Source organism: Lathyrus oleraceus, chromosome 7 (assembly GCF_024323335.1).
Source record: "Lathyrus oleraceus cultivar Zhongwan6 chromosome 7, CAAS_Psat_ZW6_1.0, whole genome shotgun sequence".
Taxonomy (NCBI): domain Eukaryota; kingdom Viridiplantae; phylum Streptophyta; class Magnoliopsida; order Fabales; family Fabaceae; genus Lathyrus; species Lathyrus oleraceus.
The window spans coordinates 178,576,651-178,594,630 of record NC_066585.1 but is presented as its reverse complement, the minus strand read 5'-3'; the positions used below and the strand labels follow the sequence as shown (position 1 = coordinate 178,594,630).

The window sequence follows — 17,980 nt, the reverse complement described above, 5'->3', positions numbered from 1 at the left end:
CTCGCATAATGTATCGCATGGAAAGTTTTGTCTTTTCTTTGGCCAAGTACCGCTCCAACAGCATAGTCACTCGCGTCACACATTAGTTCAAAATTTTCATTCCAATCGGGAGCGACTATTATTGGAGCGGTAACCAATTTTTCTTTTAAAACCTCAAAAGCTTGCAAACAATCTTCGGTGAAGAGATATACCTGGTCCTTGGCGAGCAAATTGCTCAAAGGCTTAGCCACCTTTGAGAAGTCCTTGATAAAGCGCCGGTAGAACCCCGCGTGCCCCAAAAAGCTACGGATGCCCTTCACATTCACCGGAGGGGGTAACTTTTCAATTACTTCAACCTTAGCTCTATCCACTTCAAGCCCCCTTCTAGAGACTTTGTGGCCTAGCACGATCCCCTCGGTCACCATGAAGTGACACTTCTCCCAATTAAGCACCAAATTGGTTTTCACACATCTTTCCAACACCGTCTTCAAATTTGCCAAGCATAGACTAAACGTCCCACCAAATACCGAGAAGTCATCCATGAAGACTTCCATTGTTTTCTCTATTAGATCGGCAAAAATGGCTTGGACACATCGTTGGAAGGTCGCCGGTGCATTGCACAGCCCAAAGGGCATTTTTCGGTATGCGAACACTCCAAACGGACACGTGAAAGCCGTCTTCTCATGATCAACCGGGTTAACCGCAATTTGGTTGTACCCGGAGTAGCCGTCCAAAAAACAATAGTATTGTTGGCCCGATAGTCTTTCGAGCATTTGATCCATAAATGGGAGTGGAAAATGGTCCTTTCGAGTCGCGGTATTCAACCGTCTATAATCTATACACATTCTCCACCCCGTTGCAACTTTAGTAGGGATCAATTCGTCCTTGTCATTTCGGATTACGGTCATTCCACCCTTCTTCGGAACCACGTGCACGGGACTAACCCATGGACTATCCGAGATTGGGTAAATCATCCCCGCATCCAACAGCTTCACAACTTCCTTTCGAACAACCTCTTTCATGGTAGGATTTAAGCGGAGTTGTGGTTGAGCTACCGGCTTGAAATCCTCCTCTATCAAAATCTTGTGCATACAATAGGATGGACTAATTCCTTTTAGATCGGAAAGAGTCCAACCCATAGCTTCTTGATTGGTTTTTAGCACAATGATTAGACGGGCTTCTTCTTCTTTTGTCAAAAGGTTGCTTATGATGACCGACTTTGCCTCGGTCTCATCTAGAAACACATACTTCAAAGTCGAAGGTAACACTTTTAATTCAATTGGCGCTTTTTCGTCAATGACCTCCTTCTTCAAGTTTTCCTCCTCTACTTCCCATGGTTGTAGGTCGTCGAAACTATCAAGTTCCTTTAAGCATTCCTCAAGAGCTAGCTCTTCTTCCACAGTGAAAACCTCCAATGAGTCGTCAAGAGCTAACTCCATAGGAGATATCTCATGAATATGCTTTGAAACCTCCATAATAGCGTCTTCGATCACATCGATGCGAAAGCTATCATTTCTATCTTTGGAATGCTTCATTGCCTCGAATAGATCGAATGTGACTTCCTCATTTTGAACTCGCACCTTCATTAAACCGTCATCAACATCTATCATCATTCGCGCGGTCTTCATGAACGGTCGGCCCAAGATGAGCGGAGCATCATCATCTTCCTCCATATCAATAACAATAAAATCAACCGGGAAAAAGAATTTGTCGACCTTCACCAAAACATCTTGGGCTACGCCATGAGGATGGGTCGTCGACTTATCCGCCAATTGCAACGTCATTCGGATGGACTTAATCTCAATGTTGCCAAGCCTCTTGATAATTGACAAAGGTATAAGATTAATGCTCGACCCCAAGTCAATAAGTCCCTTCCCGACATACACGTAACCAATTTTAACCGGCAATGCGGATCAACCTCTTTCTTAGGAAGTGTCCTTTGAATAATGGCACTACAGCTCGCATCAAGGACGATGGTCTCCGGTTCCGTATACCTCCGTTTTTTGGTTAGTATGTCCTTCATGAATTTGGCATACTTGGGCATTTGTTCCAAGGCTTCGGCAAACGGAATGTTGATTTGCAACTGTTTAAAAATATCCATGAACCGGGCGTAATGCCGTTCATTCTCCCTTTTGGAAGGAGCATGAGGATAAGGAAGGTTTTGGATAGGAGTAGCGCTCACTACCTCCTTTCCCTTTGCAATTCTAGCACTCTTCCATCTAGGCTTTTTCACTACCTCCCTTATTACCTCATCACTTGTATTTTTTTCCATCTCCACACCTTTCTCTTTTTCAACTTCACCATTATTTTTATTCTTTTCAACTTCTTCTCCCTCACTCCACTCTCCTACTTCACCATCAACATTTTCCTCCAATATTCCCTCCTCAATTTCTTTCTCTTTCTCTCTTTGTTCACTCTCAACTCTTTTTTCATTCTCACTACCCAACTCCCTCCCACTTCTCGTCATGATCGCCTTACAATGTGCATTAGGATTTGTTTGCGTGTTTGCCGAAAAGGAAGGACCGGTTTGTTGTTCCGCGAGTTGCTTAGCAAGTTGCCCAACTTGAGTCTCGAGATTTTTTATGGCCGCGTCATTGCTCTTTTGGTTAGCCATTGACAGTTGCATGAATTGCGTCAATGTCTCTTCCAATTTAGAAGTTACGACCGGCGGTTGTTGAGGTTGAGGTTGATAAGGATTTTGGGGAGGGTTTTGACGGCTAGAAGAACCACCTCCATAACCTTGGTTATGATAATAGTTGCTTCTAGGTTGGAACCCTTGGTTCCCTTGGAATTGTTGTTGTTGATTTTGAGGGTGCGGTTGATAAGGTTGTTGTTGTTGTTGTTGTTGTTGTCTCGGTTGATAGTCCCGTTGATTGGCCATGTAGTTTACTTCGTCAAAACCGGGAGGTGGACAAAATCCGGTGTCATGTTCACCTTTACAAAGTTCACAACAAGCTATTTGTTTAGCTTTTGACGGTTCTCTTAACTCTTTGATTTGTTGCGTTAAGAGTTCCACTTGTTGTGAGATGAGCTTGTTTTGGGCAAGGATGGCATCATTCGTCCCTAGCTCAAGCACTCCCGCCTTCTTCAAAGAATTTCCTCGACTTTGACTCTGAAGATCATTCAAAGCCATTCGATTTATAATGTTCGTGGCTTCTTCGGCACTTTTTGACAATAAAGAGCCACCCGAGGTAGCATCCAACAACGTTTTACAGTTTGGTTGAAGTCCATTTCTGAAGATGTGGATTTGAGTCATTTCATCAAATCCATGCCCTTTACATTTCCGAAGCATGGACTTGAATCTTTCCCACACTTCATTCAAAGATTCACTGGTTCCTTGTGAAAACACCGAAATGGCCGTCTTGGATTCCATGAATCGGTTATGGGAGAAGAATCTTTCTATGAATTTCTCTTCTAACACGTTCCAGTCTGTCATTACGGCTGGTGTTTGATCTAGGTACCAATCCTTTGCTTTACCGAGCAAAGCATGGGGAAATAATCGTCTGAACAACGGAAGCTCCTGAGCCTGATCCACTCCGGCAGCCAATGCTATCTCATAAAATTTTGTGAGAAAAGCAAATGGGTCTTCATGGTCCATTCCGGTGAATGGACTTCCATATAATAGATTTAGAGTTCCCGTTTTCATCTCAGCTTGCCTTCCGGTGTGGTTGGCAAACTGAGCGGTGTTCCTTGGACTATTGATGCATGGAGTAGAAATAGGTGGTGGTGGTTGTGGCTCCATGTTTGGTATGAATGGTGGTGGATTTGTGGTTGAAGAACTTTCTCCTTGCTCTTGGCGTTGTCTAGCCTGTTGCCTCCTACGTCTCGTTTTGCTATTGAGCCTCCTTGCGGTTCTCTCGATCTCAGGATCAAAAAGAAGTTCGTCCACAGGGATTTGCCCTCGCATAAAACGTAAGCTGCACACTAAACCAAACAGATTACAAGCACAAGTCAAAAATTCAAAAGCTAAAACTTAAACAACCATTGCGATGCTCGCAATATCAATTTACAATCCCCGGCAACGGCGCCATTTTGTTGAAAGTATATTTCGTGTCGGGTTTTTGTTATCGTATCCACAGGGATTGTAAGATATCACCGCCGTTCGATGGTTGTATTAATCTTAGCTCAATGTAACAATAGGGTTTTGGTTTTAATCAAGTTATCTTGCATAAAAAGTAATAAATTGCGGTAAAAGTTTTGGTTTGAATAAATGAGAAATATTGCCAAAGTTAGGTTTCAATGATCACTTTGCATGTATTTGCTCGGTCAACAATCTTATAAACTCCTTTAGATGATAAATCATTTCACAAAGTCCTCTCAATATGTTTCTCTCGAACACACATTGTGAGTTTTGCCATTTTGATCCATTGTTTCTCTCGAACACAATCTATCAAAATGACAACTTTTTGGTTCAACCTTATGGTGAACAAAATCATTCATTACTATCTCTAGCTAACAAACAAGTTTGGATGAAAACCTAGGTCAAGAGTCGGTAAACATCTCTCGATCATAAACCAACACAAAGAGTTTTAAATAGAAACAAAGTTTTCATCATATATTTACCATTAAAGAGTTTACATATGAGGATCCTTACATTTACACACAAAGCTAGTAATCACCTACATCTAACCTTGACAAATGGATGACTTAGCTACTCATTTTCATGGTAGCTTGGTCGGCAAGTAAGGAAAGAAGGTTGATCAACATCCAAGTCGGATAATCGAAGTTGGATGGGAATCCACCTTCTTTTTGTAGAAGATGGTTCTAAGATGAAGAGAAATGAAAATTAGGGCATAAAAGCTCCCAAGAACAATGCTGTAAAAATATCTAACAAAAGTACAAAAGTGGAAAAATGAGGTAAAAACTAGGTATGGTGCTCAAAAGTGGCACCTGCTACTTATAGACCACTGCTGGGCTGTCATGCTCGCTAGGCGAGCAGAATGGCTCGCCTAGCGAGGGTCTAATATAGGCACATAAGGCACCTGCGCCCAGAGAAACAGGGTCTGCAGAACTGTCATGTTCGCCTAGCGAACATACCTTCGCCTAGCGAAGGACACGCTTCAACCTTCGCCCCAGCGAGGTTGAGAGGTTTTGCTACTGGAATGCTCGCTGGGGACTCGCTAGAGCTTCGCCTAGCGAGTGAGTGCTGGCTGCGCTTTTCACCAAAACAGAACGAACTCGCTACCACCTTCGCTGTCAGCTCGCCTGGCGAATTTATTGACAATTTACTGGAGCTTTTCGCTTGGCGCTCGCCTAGCGAACCATTGCTTCGCCACAGCCCTCGCCTAGCGAGCAGGCTGATGAATGCTTGTTTGCTTTGGTTCCCTTGCCAACTTTCTTGTGTCTTCAATTTCAATTATTTCATGCCTTCTTTCTGCACAATAACACACAAATCAAAGGCACCAAGCTTGTTTATCAATGTAATGCATTTCATCAAAAACCAAGGTGATTTTGACAATTTTAGCAGGGAAATAGAGTGAAAGATGCCCACATATGATAGCTCAAATAAGCACTTTTGGGCATCTAACACATTTCTTATGAGTAATCTCCATAAAATATGTCACTTTAGTGATTTTTCATTTTAATTGACTCATTTAAAATGTTAAACTATAGTATAAAACACAAACCGTTGCCAAAAGTAGAACAAAAAAAAGTACCAAAATTAATGCATATGACAATTATGGGACATGGCCATGCTGCACGACCTACCTGTGTTCTAATATGTGTCTGCTTTGTTGTGTGAACCACAACAAACCAATACATTTCTGAATTATACAAAATTTAAAAGCCAGAAAAAAATGACACTAAATTAGACGAGGTGTCAGTTTAGACGTCACATGCCATGACGGTCGTCATCTGGTGATGCCCAACAGAGATCATCCGTCATCCAACGATGATGTTCTTCATCTGAAAGGGGTACTCGTCTGTCATTGTTGACGGTCGTCGACAATATCACGCTCGTAAGTGGGCTTCATAGCATAACAGTCACCTGTCACCAATGGTGACGACCATCATCGCTCTCAGACTGTGATTTTCTGCAGAAATAGAGACAAACACAAAAAATTAAATTTTTTTTTTATTCGGCATCTAACACAAATTTGATGAAACACATCATCAAATAAGACCAAAAAACATGATTTACAACATAAAAAGATTAATCGTTACACAAATTGGAAGATCAAAAGAGATCACAATTTAAGAACCTTTATTTAAAAAATCCCAAAAGTTAAATTAAATCAGACATGGGTGGCTCTGATACCACTTGTTGGGTCTATTTTTTACTGTATGATTTCTATCCATATAGAAATCAAGAACACAATCCCAAACTATTCCCTATGAATCCACATCCTATGAACTCATACCCGAATTTAAGATGAGAAAGAAGGCGAATGCGTTCCAAAGTTTCCCATTGGAATCGTTGAACATTTACGGGTATGTGATCTTCCGATTTGTATAGTGTCTTAGGATCTTTTTATTCTATTCTAATGAGGATGAAGAGAGAAAACCTGATAAATTATTTTATCGTCTTTCTACAAATGGGGACCATAACCCATATAAGTAACTCCCTAAAGGCTACTACTTAGTTTTTAATATTCTAATTTGGTCCCTCATCAAATTAGGATATTGCCTTATGGTATCCACACAATAACCTTTCATGACATATATGCACTTACCCATATATTTAATATCAATTATATCACTTTAGTTTTGGGTAATAAAATAAGGGTCATAACACTTGTAATATTACATTTGTGACCCAAAATTCTAATAATCACCTCCAGAAAAAATCAGCCTCTAAAAATTGCACACCAAAAGAAAATCAAATTACAGCTCAAGTCAGCTGAACCACCAACACCAAATCAAGCACCACCAAGAAAAGAACAAAGATACATAAGCACTATTAACTTGCCTGAAATCTCGATACGCTATTGTTTAATGCAAAAGATAAAGTTCTAAATGAAATTAATGAAGGTGCAAGAGCTCCTCTAATCTACCCTAAAACCATTTTTAAGTAAAAAAATAGTTCTCTCCTCCACTTCTTTCACATTTGTTGTATAACTAGAAAACAAATGCTTATTTATTGTCTTATAAATGGTCCAGACCACGACATGTCAGATCATAGAAAAAAAAACCTAGACCCCACCTTACAATCTAAAGAAAGAAAACTCTCGAAGAGAAGACTAGAGACCCGGGGAAAAACTGTTTGTCACCCCAACTATGTGAAAATCCTATACTAAATAATGCTAACTAATTCACAGACGATAAACAAGTGAGAAGCCGACTAGACAAAAACATTGCAAATAGAACACATGATAAGACTAAGGTCAACAACCACCTTTCTTTCTCAAACGAATATATGATACCCCCTCTGTTTTTTATTATAAGTCGTTTTTGACTTTTCACACGTATTAAGAAATGTAATAATTATGGTATGAAAAAGATAAATTATTGAGGATTTTACAAAATTATCTTTCATTAATGGTACTGGAAAGACAAATTGACATAATTGAAAAGAAAGAGAATAATAAATATTTAAGGGTATAATAGGAAAAATAACATTAATGATTCATTGATATTATAAAATAACTTATATTGTGGTACAAAATATTTTTTCAAAGTAACATATAATAAAAAATGGAGGAAATACATAGTAAGACTAGAGTCTACCCACTTCCTCCAAAGACTTCCTCTAAATGGGATGAAATGTGATGATTTTAGATGAGAATACGTGTATTAATATTAATGGTACTCTTAATAATATCGGTATTGGTCATTAAGTTAAAAAATTTATAAACATTAATTACAAAATTATTAATATTCTTGAAATTATGAAAACAATTTGTAGTAAAAGACCATATTTGATCTATTGTTGATTTTTTTTTTATTGATTTGAAATTGATTGAAACAGTCAAAGTAACCGTTTATTAAATGATTCCTAATTTATTAAGGTTGATTGAATTGAAAACAGTCAAATTACTAAGTTCTTTCTTTTCCATAATTAAAAAAAAGAAAAGATAGACATTTTATTGAACATAAATTCCATTAGCACAATTGAAACAGTCAATTAATTACTTATTTTTTCTAAAACAAGCGTCATACATAGATAAGAGAGAACAAAAAAAGAGAAGTAAAATAGAATAAAAGAACTAAATCAGACCCTATATCTTAAAAAATGGTAAGCTTGTTTTTCCCATTTCAAAGTATTGGTTTACGTTTACAATCAGTTACAGAATCTCAAATGACACAAAATCACAATCACAAACTCACAACCTTTCCAATCCCAAATCTTACAGATCTATTACACAATCGCAAATCACAATTCATTTTCATCTTCTCTCACTTTTGAGTGCATGCTCCAAAAGATATTGAATACAACAATGGTGTCTCCTACAAAATCGTGTGTCTTTGAATATATATATTTTATGTCATGAATTATTCCTCCTAGCTACTACTACGTATACTTTATCTAACATATTTTTGTTTTTGTTATGCAGTGTAAATATTAAAGTACGTAAAGATGCAATAAAGACATCAATAGCATTATTTGTTGGATTGGTTTTTGGTGTCTTTATAGGATTATCATTTCCAGCACTACCGTTAACAAAGGTGTGTAATCTTGTTTAAGGGTCATTTTAAGTGATTAATTAAATTGATAACAATGTTGTAATCTATATTCTTTGTTAGATGAATCTTATTTCATCCACTGATCATCACAAAAGTCCTAGAATATATTCACGGCATCTTAGAAGTCATGGGCACTGGATTAGTAAGTTTCACAAGCACAATGAGAACACAAAGGTATGATTATGTATTCTTTTTATTGTACTACCTATAGTTTATCAAAATATTGGAATGTTGCACTTATTAATAGGTACATTTGATTATGATGTAGATTTGGATACCTACGAATCCTCGAGGAGCTGAAAGGTTACCCCCTAGAATTATCGAATCTCAATCAGATTTGTATCTTCGTCGGTTATGGGGTCTACCACATCATGTATGCAAATTCATCATACAAGAAACTTAGTTAAACGTATAATTGCTTATTCTATTGTCTTAAAATTCAGAATTGTTATTGAAATATTTACTTAAATTGGTTATAGTGTGGGTGAATGAATAAGTTATAAAGAATAACAAAGTATGAAATAGTGACATAAAAACTAACATGACTATCAAGTTCACATATTCCTTATTACAAACAGACAAATGAAAAATTGTTATAAAAGAATTTGTAATATCTCTTTATAAGTTTGTAGACAAAGTTCTATCCAACAAACTAGGGTATGGATAACTTAATCTCTCCTAATTAATCTTCTTTTTTAAAAGGGAAAATGTGTTGGTAGATGAAGTTGTGTTTGTTGATGAGCCATTTGATTTTGCAAAGTGCTCTAGAAAGGGAGGTCTCAGCTTTAAATTTCACTTTGAGAAGGCGTATAGTTCGGTTAGTTAGAGCTTTCTGGATTATATGAATATCAGATTTCACTTTAATGATAAGTGGAAATCTTGGATTATAGCCTATGTTTTCCAGTAACTTGGTCGCGCTGGTTAATGGTTCCCTAACATAAGAGATTAAGATCCAAATAGATTTGAAACAAGGAGATCCTCTAACTTCTTTCCTTTTTCTCTTTGTGGTAGAGAGACTTAGTGATTTAGTTAGAAGGGCTAGCGAGCTATTTATTTTCTCTAGTTTTAAAGATGGATCTTCCAATTTAGAAATCTCTAGTATGTTGATGATACTGTATTCTTGGAAGATACTTCAGTGGAGAATTTTTTGGTTATTCAAGCTATAGTAAGGAGTTTTTAGCTTGTTTAGGTTTTGGGGTTAATTTTCACAAAAATAATGTGGTTGAGATTAATATTGATCCCTCTTTCTTAGATCTGTAGTTGAGAATTCCCTTCGTTGCAAAATTAAGTCTCTCATATTCAAGTATATGGGGTTTTCAGTAGGAGTCAATCCTTGGTTGGAATCTACTTGGAAACCTTTAGTTACTTTGGTGCGAAAAGGCTTATTTCTTGGGTGTGAGAGATCTCTGGAAGGTAAACTTAGCTTTCTTAGCCAAATGGAGAGAATGGGTCTTATTAGGTGTTTTTATTCTTTGATTCGATATTTTGGTTGTTGGATATGGTGTTTCCTTGTTCACATCCTTATGCGGGGCTAGAGTCGTGTGTCGTCGTTTTGTTACCTCGTGGTGGAAAGGAATTTATGTCCTTCGATCTAAAAAAAACTATCCTCAAAATTGGTTTCAGGGTGAACTGGTCAAGAAGGTTGGGAAAGGTCGTCACACCTCTTTTGGGAGGACCCTTATATCAGGGATATATCTCTTAATGATAGGTTTCCTAGATTATTTTATATTTCCAAGCTTAAGATGGTAAAGTGAGTGAGTTAGATAAAAATAGGAGAATGAAAGGATCATCTAGGATCTTAGGTGGAGGAGATTCTTCTTCCTACATTAAGAACCATTAGTCTCAGAGTTTTATTAGTCCTTAGTCAGTTCCAATTTAATAAGAAGAGAGATATGTGGTTTTGAAAGCATAATAAGGATGGTATTTTTTCAATGGTGTCTGCTTACTTAGTTCAAGTAGAGCTTAGTCCCTTCTCTAATTCCCACCTAGTGAGGGATATCTCAACTCTTCGTCGCATTTGGGACAGTTGAGCTCCGTCTAAGATGGTGGTCTTCTCTTGAATTTTTTTGTTGGATAAGTTCCCTTGTAGAGAGAATTCTTTCAAGCTTAAGGTTATTGTTGGTCTGATGACCTTTCATGTGTGTTATGTGGAGATCGGCTTGACTCTGACTCTCATTTTTTTATTGCTTGTAGTTGTCCTCCATTGCGTTGTATATGACCTTTGAGTGGTTAGGATTACAGGTGGTTCTTCCTGGTGAGTTTAGGATTCTTTTTTGTTTTTTTTTTATTTCTTTAGGTTCTAAAATTAAGAGTAGGGTGGTTTTGCTATGATTTGACATGTTGTGGTGTGAACCATTGGGATTATGCTAATGATAAGTTATTCTTGAGGTTCGTTAGCAAATGTGAAAGAGTTGGAAGAGAAGATTATTTTTTTGGCTTGGTTTCCAAGATGGTCTTTTGTAAACTCAAACTCCTTATCTGATTGACTTCAGAATCCTATTTTGTGTATGGATCGATAATGAATCAAGATTTCAGACCCTCTTTAAATGATTTTAGTGGTTTGGGATTATTAGAGGTTCCTTGTTCTTGGGTTATTGAGTCTAGTGGTTTGAGATCTAGTCGGACTCTCTCTCTCTCTCTCTCTCGATGGGGCTTGGTGTGTGGGTATTCTTCTTGAGTTATCTTTTCTGGTTATTGCTTAATGGCCGTAGTTTTTCTATTGCTTTGTTTTCCTTTCCTTTTGTCTTTTAAGAAGTTGTATTCCATTTTGTATTTTGTTTTGAATGATTGTATTCCTTTTTGTTTTGTTGGAATACTTATGGCACATCTTGTGCCTTTCGTTTGTTGTCCTTTTCTAGGGTTTATATATATATATATATATATATATATATATATATATATATATATATATATATATATATATATATATATATATATATATATATATATATATATAATAAACCCTAATTAACTTTGGATTTGGGCCACACAACTTTGATTATATCACAACATACTTCCATATAGTTCAAGTTGTCGAACATACGCTAATCATAGTCGATATGAACTATTCCTAATTTCTTTCTCAAATTCAGGAATTTGTCGATCTTCAATCATTTGGTGAAAATATTGGTCAACTTTGTTTTACTTGAGCAATGTCTTACTTCAAGTTCACCTAGATTTACCTTCTCCCTTACGAAGGGAAATCTAGCTTTGACGTGCTTACTACTTCCATGCAAAACTGGATTCTTCGCAAGATTTATGACTGACTTGTTGTCGATCTGCATCATCAGAGGTTTATTTACTTCGACTTCCATTTCTTTAAGCACATATCTGATCTAAATTGCTTGACACGCAACATTAGATCCTGCTATATATTCAACCTCACAAGATGACAATGCCACCATAGGTTGCTTTTCCGAGCATATGAAATTGGGGCACCAAATACTTGAAAGAAATAATCAATTATGCTTCTTTGATCTTCCTTATCTCCACACCTATCAACATTTGAATAGAAAGTAACGATAACTTATTTGCTTTCAGAGTCTCTTCGAAATAGAATTGCATTGTTTATCGATCCTTTTAATTATCTCAGGATTCTTCTTGCAACCTTCATATGTGACACAGTTGGTTCGCTCATGTATTTGCTCACTAAACCGACTAAGAAACCTATTTAGGTTGACTGTTGCACACATGTCTTAGAGATCTGATAATTTGTTTGAACAAAGTTGCATCGACTTTGTCTTCCTCTCCATACTTCTCCAACATCAAGTTTGGTTCGACAGGTGAAGATGCAGGAGTCAAATCATCCATCATAAATCTCTTAAGTATCTCTTTGACATATTTTCTTTAATGTAGCACCATACCTTGCTTCGACATTTGAAATTACATGCCTAGAAAATAAGACAAGTTTCCAATCTTTCTACTGGTGTGTATACCAGAGTAGTCGAATCCTGCTCTCTGAAGAAAACCTCGAGCTACCAATCTTGTCTTATGTATTTCTATCGACCCATCAACATTGTGCTTCAACTTGAACACCCATTTAACTTTGATAACTTTTGTATGTGTTGGCAATTTGACTAACTCCCGTGTGTCATTTCTTTCAATTGCTTGTAACTCTTTGAACATAGCTTACTTCAGTTATTTATCGTTTATGGATTTGCTATAGTTGATTGGTTCAACACCTGCAAGTAAGGAAAAATGAACTAATTCTTCATCTGGTGTGACTTTAACATCACCAGTTACTTCATAGTCTTGAAGTCTTGCTAGACGAACTCTAATTCTTTGAGGTCTTTGACTAGTTACACCATATTTGGCTTCGACTATGTCGGAAATATCAGCAACTTCTTCGACTTTGACTAGAATATCGCTAATATCTTCAACTTCGACATCATTACTTGCTTCGTCAAAATCATAACTCATCAATGGCTTGTCAATTGCATCACTAGAAATTTCAATCCTAGCCAAAAAACTTATCAATCAAAATATCTCGACTCATCATGATCTTCTAATTAATTGGATTTAACAACCTGTATGCACCAGTTTTATGATATCCTACCAGAATCATAGGTTCACTCTTGTCATTAAGCTTCCTTCTTCTAGCATCAAGAACATGCTTATAACAAATAAAGCCAAACACCTTCATATGACTCATTGATGGTCTTTTTCCACTCCACACTTCTTCAAGAACCTTGTTCTCCAGCTTCTTGGTAGGGCACCTGTTTATAATATAAACAACAGTGGAAACAACTTCACCCCATAGTGATTTTGGAAAATTCTTCTGCTTTGGCATGCATCTTGCCATGTCCAATATGATCATGTTTCTTCTTTCTGCTATTCCATTATGTTGAGGCATATAAGGAGCAGTTACCCCATGATCAAAACCATGTTTTATACAGAATTCTTCAAACATATTTTATGTATATTCGCCACCTCCATTTGTTCGCAAAACCTTGATCTTCTTTCCACTCTGGTTTTCGACAAGTATTTTGAATCTCTTAAAGATTGCAAATACTTTGTCCTTTCGCTTGATCACATAGATCCAAAGCTTTCGACTATATTCATCGAAAAATGAGACAAACTACCTATTTTCACCAATGGTATGCTCCTCAAAAGGGCCACATACATCTGAATGTATAACTTCGAGTATGCAAGAGGATCTCATTGGCATAGTCGAAACGAAAGACTTTATGGATTGCTTTCCGACTAAGCAACCTTCACAGCGTTTGTCGGGTATCTTAAGACTTGGTATACCAATTATCATATCTTGAGTGATCGAAAGTTTAAAGGTCTAAACCTCAAATGCCACAGCGAACTCTACATGTGGTGGACAACAGATTTTAGACATTGTACCTCAGTCAAACTGATCATGGTGTTGAATGTCTTATTCTTCGACAAAGGAGATTTTAAGACCAATTATTCTGAGTGTCGAACAGTTCCAAGGCTCCATCTTTCATAATCATTGAGAAAGCTTTTTCGGTCAGCTATCCAACACTTAGCATATTTCACTTCATTCTAGGTGCATATAGTACATCTTTGATCATAGCTTTTCCTCCATTGCTTCTTTGAATAACTATGTCACCAATATTTTCTGCTTGTTCTTCTTCGACGAGTCGAAATCTTCTAACCACGCCTTTCGACCTGTCATGTGATTCAAGAAACCCGAGTCGAGGAACCAAATCTTGGAGTGGACATGGTCATCTGCAAAGGCAGCCATAACCATCATATCTTCAGAATCATCTGCATCTTGGCGTACAAGGTTCTCTCCTTCCTCATTTCCTTTTGTCACTCCCTTGTCTTTATTGTACCAACAATTCTTGGTCAACTGACCCCACTTTTTACAGTTATAGCATTGCACACCTTTTTTCTCTTTGTCTTTCTGATAGGAGTTTCCTTCTCCTCTTTTCGAGGATTCAGAAGCATTATCATAGACCTTATACTTTTGAGGTTTCAACCAAGACTTCTTGCTCTGAGTCTTGTCTCTTTTTCCTTTGAACATGTAGGAACCACAATGCTTCTTCCAAACCTGAGCCTACAGATCTTGTATCGAATCTTTAACCAATTTCCTTTCGAAAATCCTAATCTCGTGCGCCTTCAACGAACCAACCAAATCTTCCAGTTTTAAGATTGTTGGTTTCTTGAATAGTTATGATAATGTGATCAAAGTGAGAGGTCAACGTACGCATTACCTTCTCAACTATCATCTTATCAGTTAGGGTTTTACCACAATCCTTCATGAGATGGACGGGATTTTGTACCTTCGACACATAGCCTGCAATCTTTTCATCTTCTCTCATCTGCAGCAATTTTTATTGTCGGGTCTGCAATTTGTCGACTTTGACTTTCTCACCTCCTTCATAGTACTTGACAAGAATATCATATGCCTCCTTCGTCGATTCAGCATGGGAGATCTTGTCGAAATTTGTCAAATCTACCACCGATTGAATGCAATACGCGGCCTTGCAATCTTTCTTCTTCACCTCCTTATTCGCGACTCTCTAAGCATCAATTGCATCCTCATCAAACTCAATGACGCCATTAGTAACCACTTCTAGGATTTCATGAAATCCGAACAAGGACTTCATCTTCTTGATGCATCGGTTCTAATTTTTTGCCGTCAAGAATTGGAAGAGAATTCAGAATGCCATTAGTACCATTCATTTTTACATCGATTGATTAACAACCCTTAATCCCGAAAACACGATCATCGGTTCTAATATGTATTTATATCCGAGTATCTAACTTGTTTATTAAGTAAGTAATAAATCCTAAACTCTAATTAATTTAGACTTAGACCACACAACTTAGATTATATCATAACATATAATCCTTAAAATAACTACATGTGCTAGCATGATTAACACCGAACAACTTCGAGAAATTATGGGTTAGAATTTCATGTTCACTAATCAGACTCTTTTCTTGATGGAGGTGGCACTTATAGGACCTAAGCATAGAACCAAAGTATCTCGTAAGTTTTACCGTTGGTTATGATCAGAGAAACAACATCCATGATTCAATAAAAAAGGTAATTTATGTTTCTACCTTGCTTTAATTTTTAATGTGTATTTGTTTTTCTCTCTGTATGATTCTTGGACTTAACATTACAGTTCTCTGAAAACTTCACTATTGTGTTATTCCACTATGATGATCGTATTAGTGAGTGGAATCAGTTTGAGTGGTCAAAGAGAGCAATCCATATCAGTGCTAGCAAGCAAACTAAATGGTCTGTAACATAATTTTTAATTCAGTATTTTGATTATATTAAGTATTTTTGAGATAAAATGCTGCAATTTGGTTGAAGGTGGTATGCTAAACGGTTTCTACATCCTGACATTGTGGCCTCCTATGATTATATCTTTATTTGGGACGAAGATCTAGGGTTGGAGCATTTCGATGCAGAAGAGTAAGTATAAAGCTTTATAACCTATGGAAAATTAACACTTCTAAATAAAATTATGTTCGGTCTCCGTCACTGACATGAGACACATGTGACTATGATATATCAGTATCGTATCTGAGTCTATTTCAGTTCTTTTGCGAGAATTAATACATGTATCGTGTTGTAGGTATTTAAAAATGGTAAAGAAACATGGTTTGGAGATCTCACAGCCTGCTGTAGACCAAAGTAGTAGTTATACATGGCAAATGACAAAAAAAAGGGATAATGTAGAAGTCCATAAGTAAGTGTATAAATAACTATCTTTAAGTTTGTTACATCGTCATTACGTTATATTAGTTATTAAACTTTTGTTATCCAATGTTTATAGAGAAGCTGAGGAGAAAGATGGTTGGTGTTCTAGTCCACCTGCGCCACCTTGTGCTGCGTAAGAAAATATGTGTTTAACATTTGAGTTATATAACCATTTATTATACTTAGTTGTATACTACATAATAAACTAACTTGAAACTCTCAGATTTGTCGAGATCATGGCTCCTGTATTTTCTAGAGATGCATGGCGTTGTGTATGGCATATGATACAGGTTTATATCAACCTTTTTATGTCATAAATATATTGATATTTTTCATCGCATAATAATCTCACTAATTTTACATTCATATTGCCAGAATGACCTAGTTCATGGATGGGGTCTTGATTTCGCTCTCAGAAAATGTGTGGAGGTTTGTATTTATATTTGAAGCATATACATTTTTGAAAAAAAAAAACTTGTTTGTGTACATGTCAATGTCGAACACTAACACCGAGGCAACACTGATATTTATGATGTCGACGTGTCAGTGTCATGTCTAATGTTCGTGTTGTGTATGTGTCTATGTTCATCAATACTGAACCTGATGAATTTAATTTGGATTGGATATAGTCTGCTCATGATAAAATAGGAGTTGTTGATAGTCAATGGATTATCCACAAAAGTATTCCTTCCCTTAACAAACAAGGGCAAGCAGATAGTGGAAGAGAACCGTGGGAAGGGGTATGTATCAATTTTATTTTGTTTGGTGAATTTTTGTATCCTTGAGATTGATATCAAAATGTGGTTTGCATCAGGTGAGAGAAAGGTGTCATGAAGAATGGGAAATGTTCAAAAGCCGTATGGCTTATGCAGAAAATAAAATGAAATTGGATATATAGGTAGAGTTAGGGATCATTATGCAAAGTAAATTTTGAAATATTATAACAGCATCTATAATAATTGATGATAAAATATTCATAGATATATTTCAGACATATTTATAAATATATATTTTATTTATTTAACCATTTTCTTAAATGCGTACACGCGAAAGATAATACTACTATATATGATGATAAAAATATGTGATATGTATTACACATATATTAAGTTTTAGTTAAAGTATATAGTAATTAGTGTTTTTCATTTATGCCCAAAATTTTCACATATATTTGTTACATTGTCTTTCTTAAAAATCAAAATATAAAATATTCATTATTAGTTTTACAAAAAAAAGTATTTGAAGCTACAACACAATACAATTCTCTACTGTGTTTCAAAATAAAAAATATGATATACACAACAAAAATAAATAAAAGATAGCTATTAGAAATTATTTCAATCCTTAAGAAAAGAAGAAAATATCATTAGATTTGCTAATTTATAAATTCATGTTAATCTAAAAAGTATAACAAACATGATATAAAAATTCTAAATGAAGAAGAGTAAAATCAAAGTCACAGTTGCATGTTTTTATACATACAAAATATGACATCCTTTGTGATCTCTTTCCCTGGAGATCAATAATTCAGTACATATATAAATTAAATAGTTGAACCATAATCCATTATCATCATTTCATAGTAATACTATAGTGGAGCACAAAGGGGAACGATATACATATTTCACGTTGGAGAAATTCTCTTAGTATTAGATGATCCTTTTTCATGAAATCATTACTATTATT

At 36.2% G+C, this 17,980-nt stretch overlaps 1 protein-coding gene across 1 annotated transcript; it reads left to right on the top strand.

The window, feature by feature from the left end:
* The first annotated feature begins 8,731 nt into the window (after window positions 1-8,731).
* Window positions 8,732-17,192, top strand: LOC127102748 (uncharacterized). Its single transcript, XM_051040087.1, has 11 exons — window positions 8,732-8,746; window positions 8,873-8,977; window positions 15,545-15,628; window positions 15,711-15,826; window positions 15,905-16,006; window positions 16,170-16,283; window positions 16,371-16,427; window positions 16,518-16,584; window positions 16,670-16,723; window positions 16,924-17,034; window positions 17,109-17,192. Exons 1-11 carry the CDS (start codon window positions 8,732-8,734, stop codon window positions 17,190-17,192), a joined length of 909 nt encoding a protein of 302 aa, XP_050896044.1.
* Window positions 17,193-17,980: the final 788 nt, after the last annotated feature.

Excerpts from the sequence above, each read along its gene's own strand:
- LOC127102748 (XM_051040087.1), top strand. Across the intron at positions 8,978-15,544 it reads TATGGGGTCTACCACATCAT|GACCTAAGCATAGAACCAAA; the intron begins GTATGCAAATTC and ends TGGCACTTATAG. Across the intron at positions 15,629-15,710 it reads TCCATGATTCAATAAAAAAG|TTCTCTGAAAACTTCACTAT; the intron begins GTAATTTATGTT and ends TTAACATTACAG.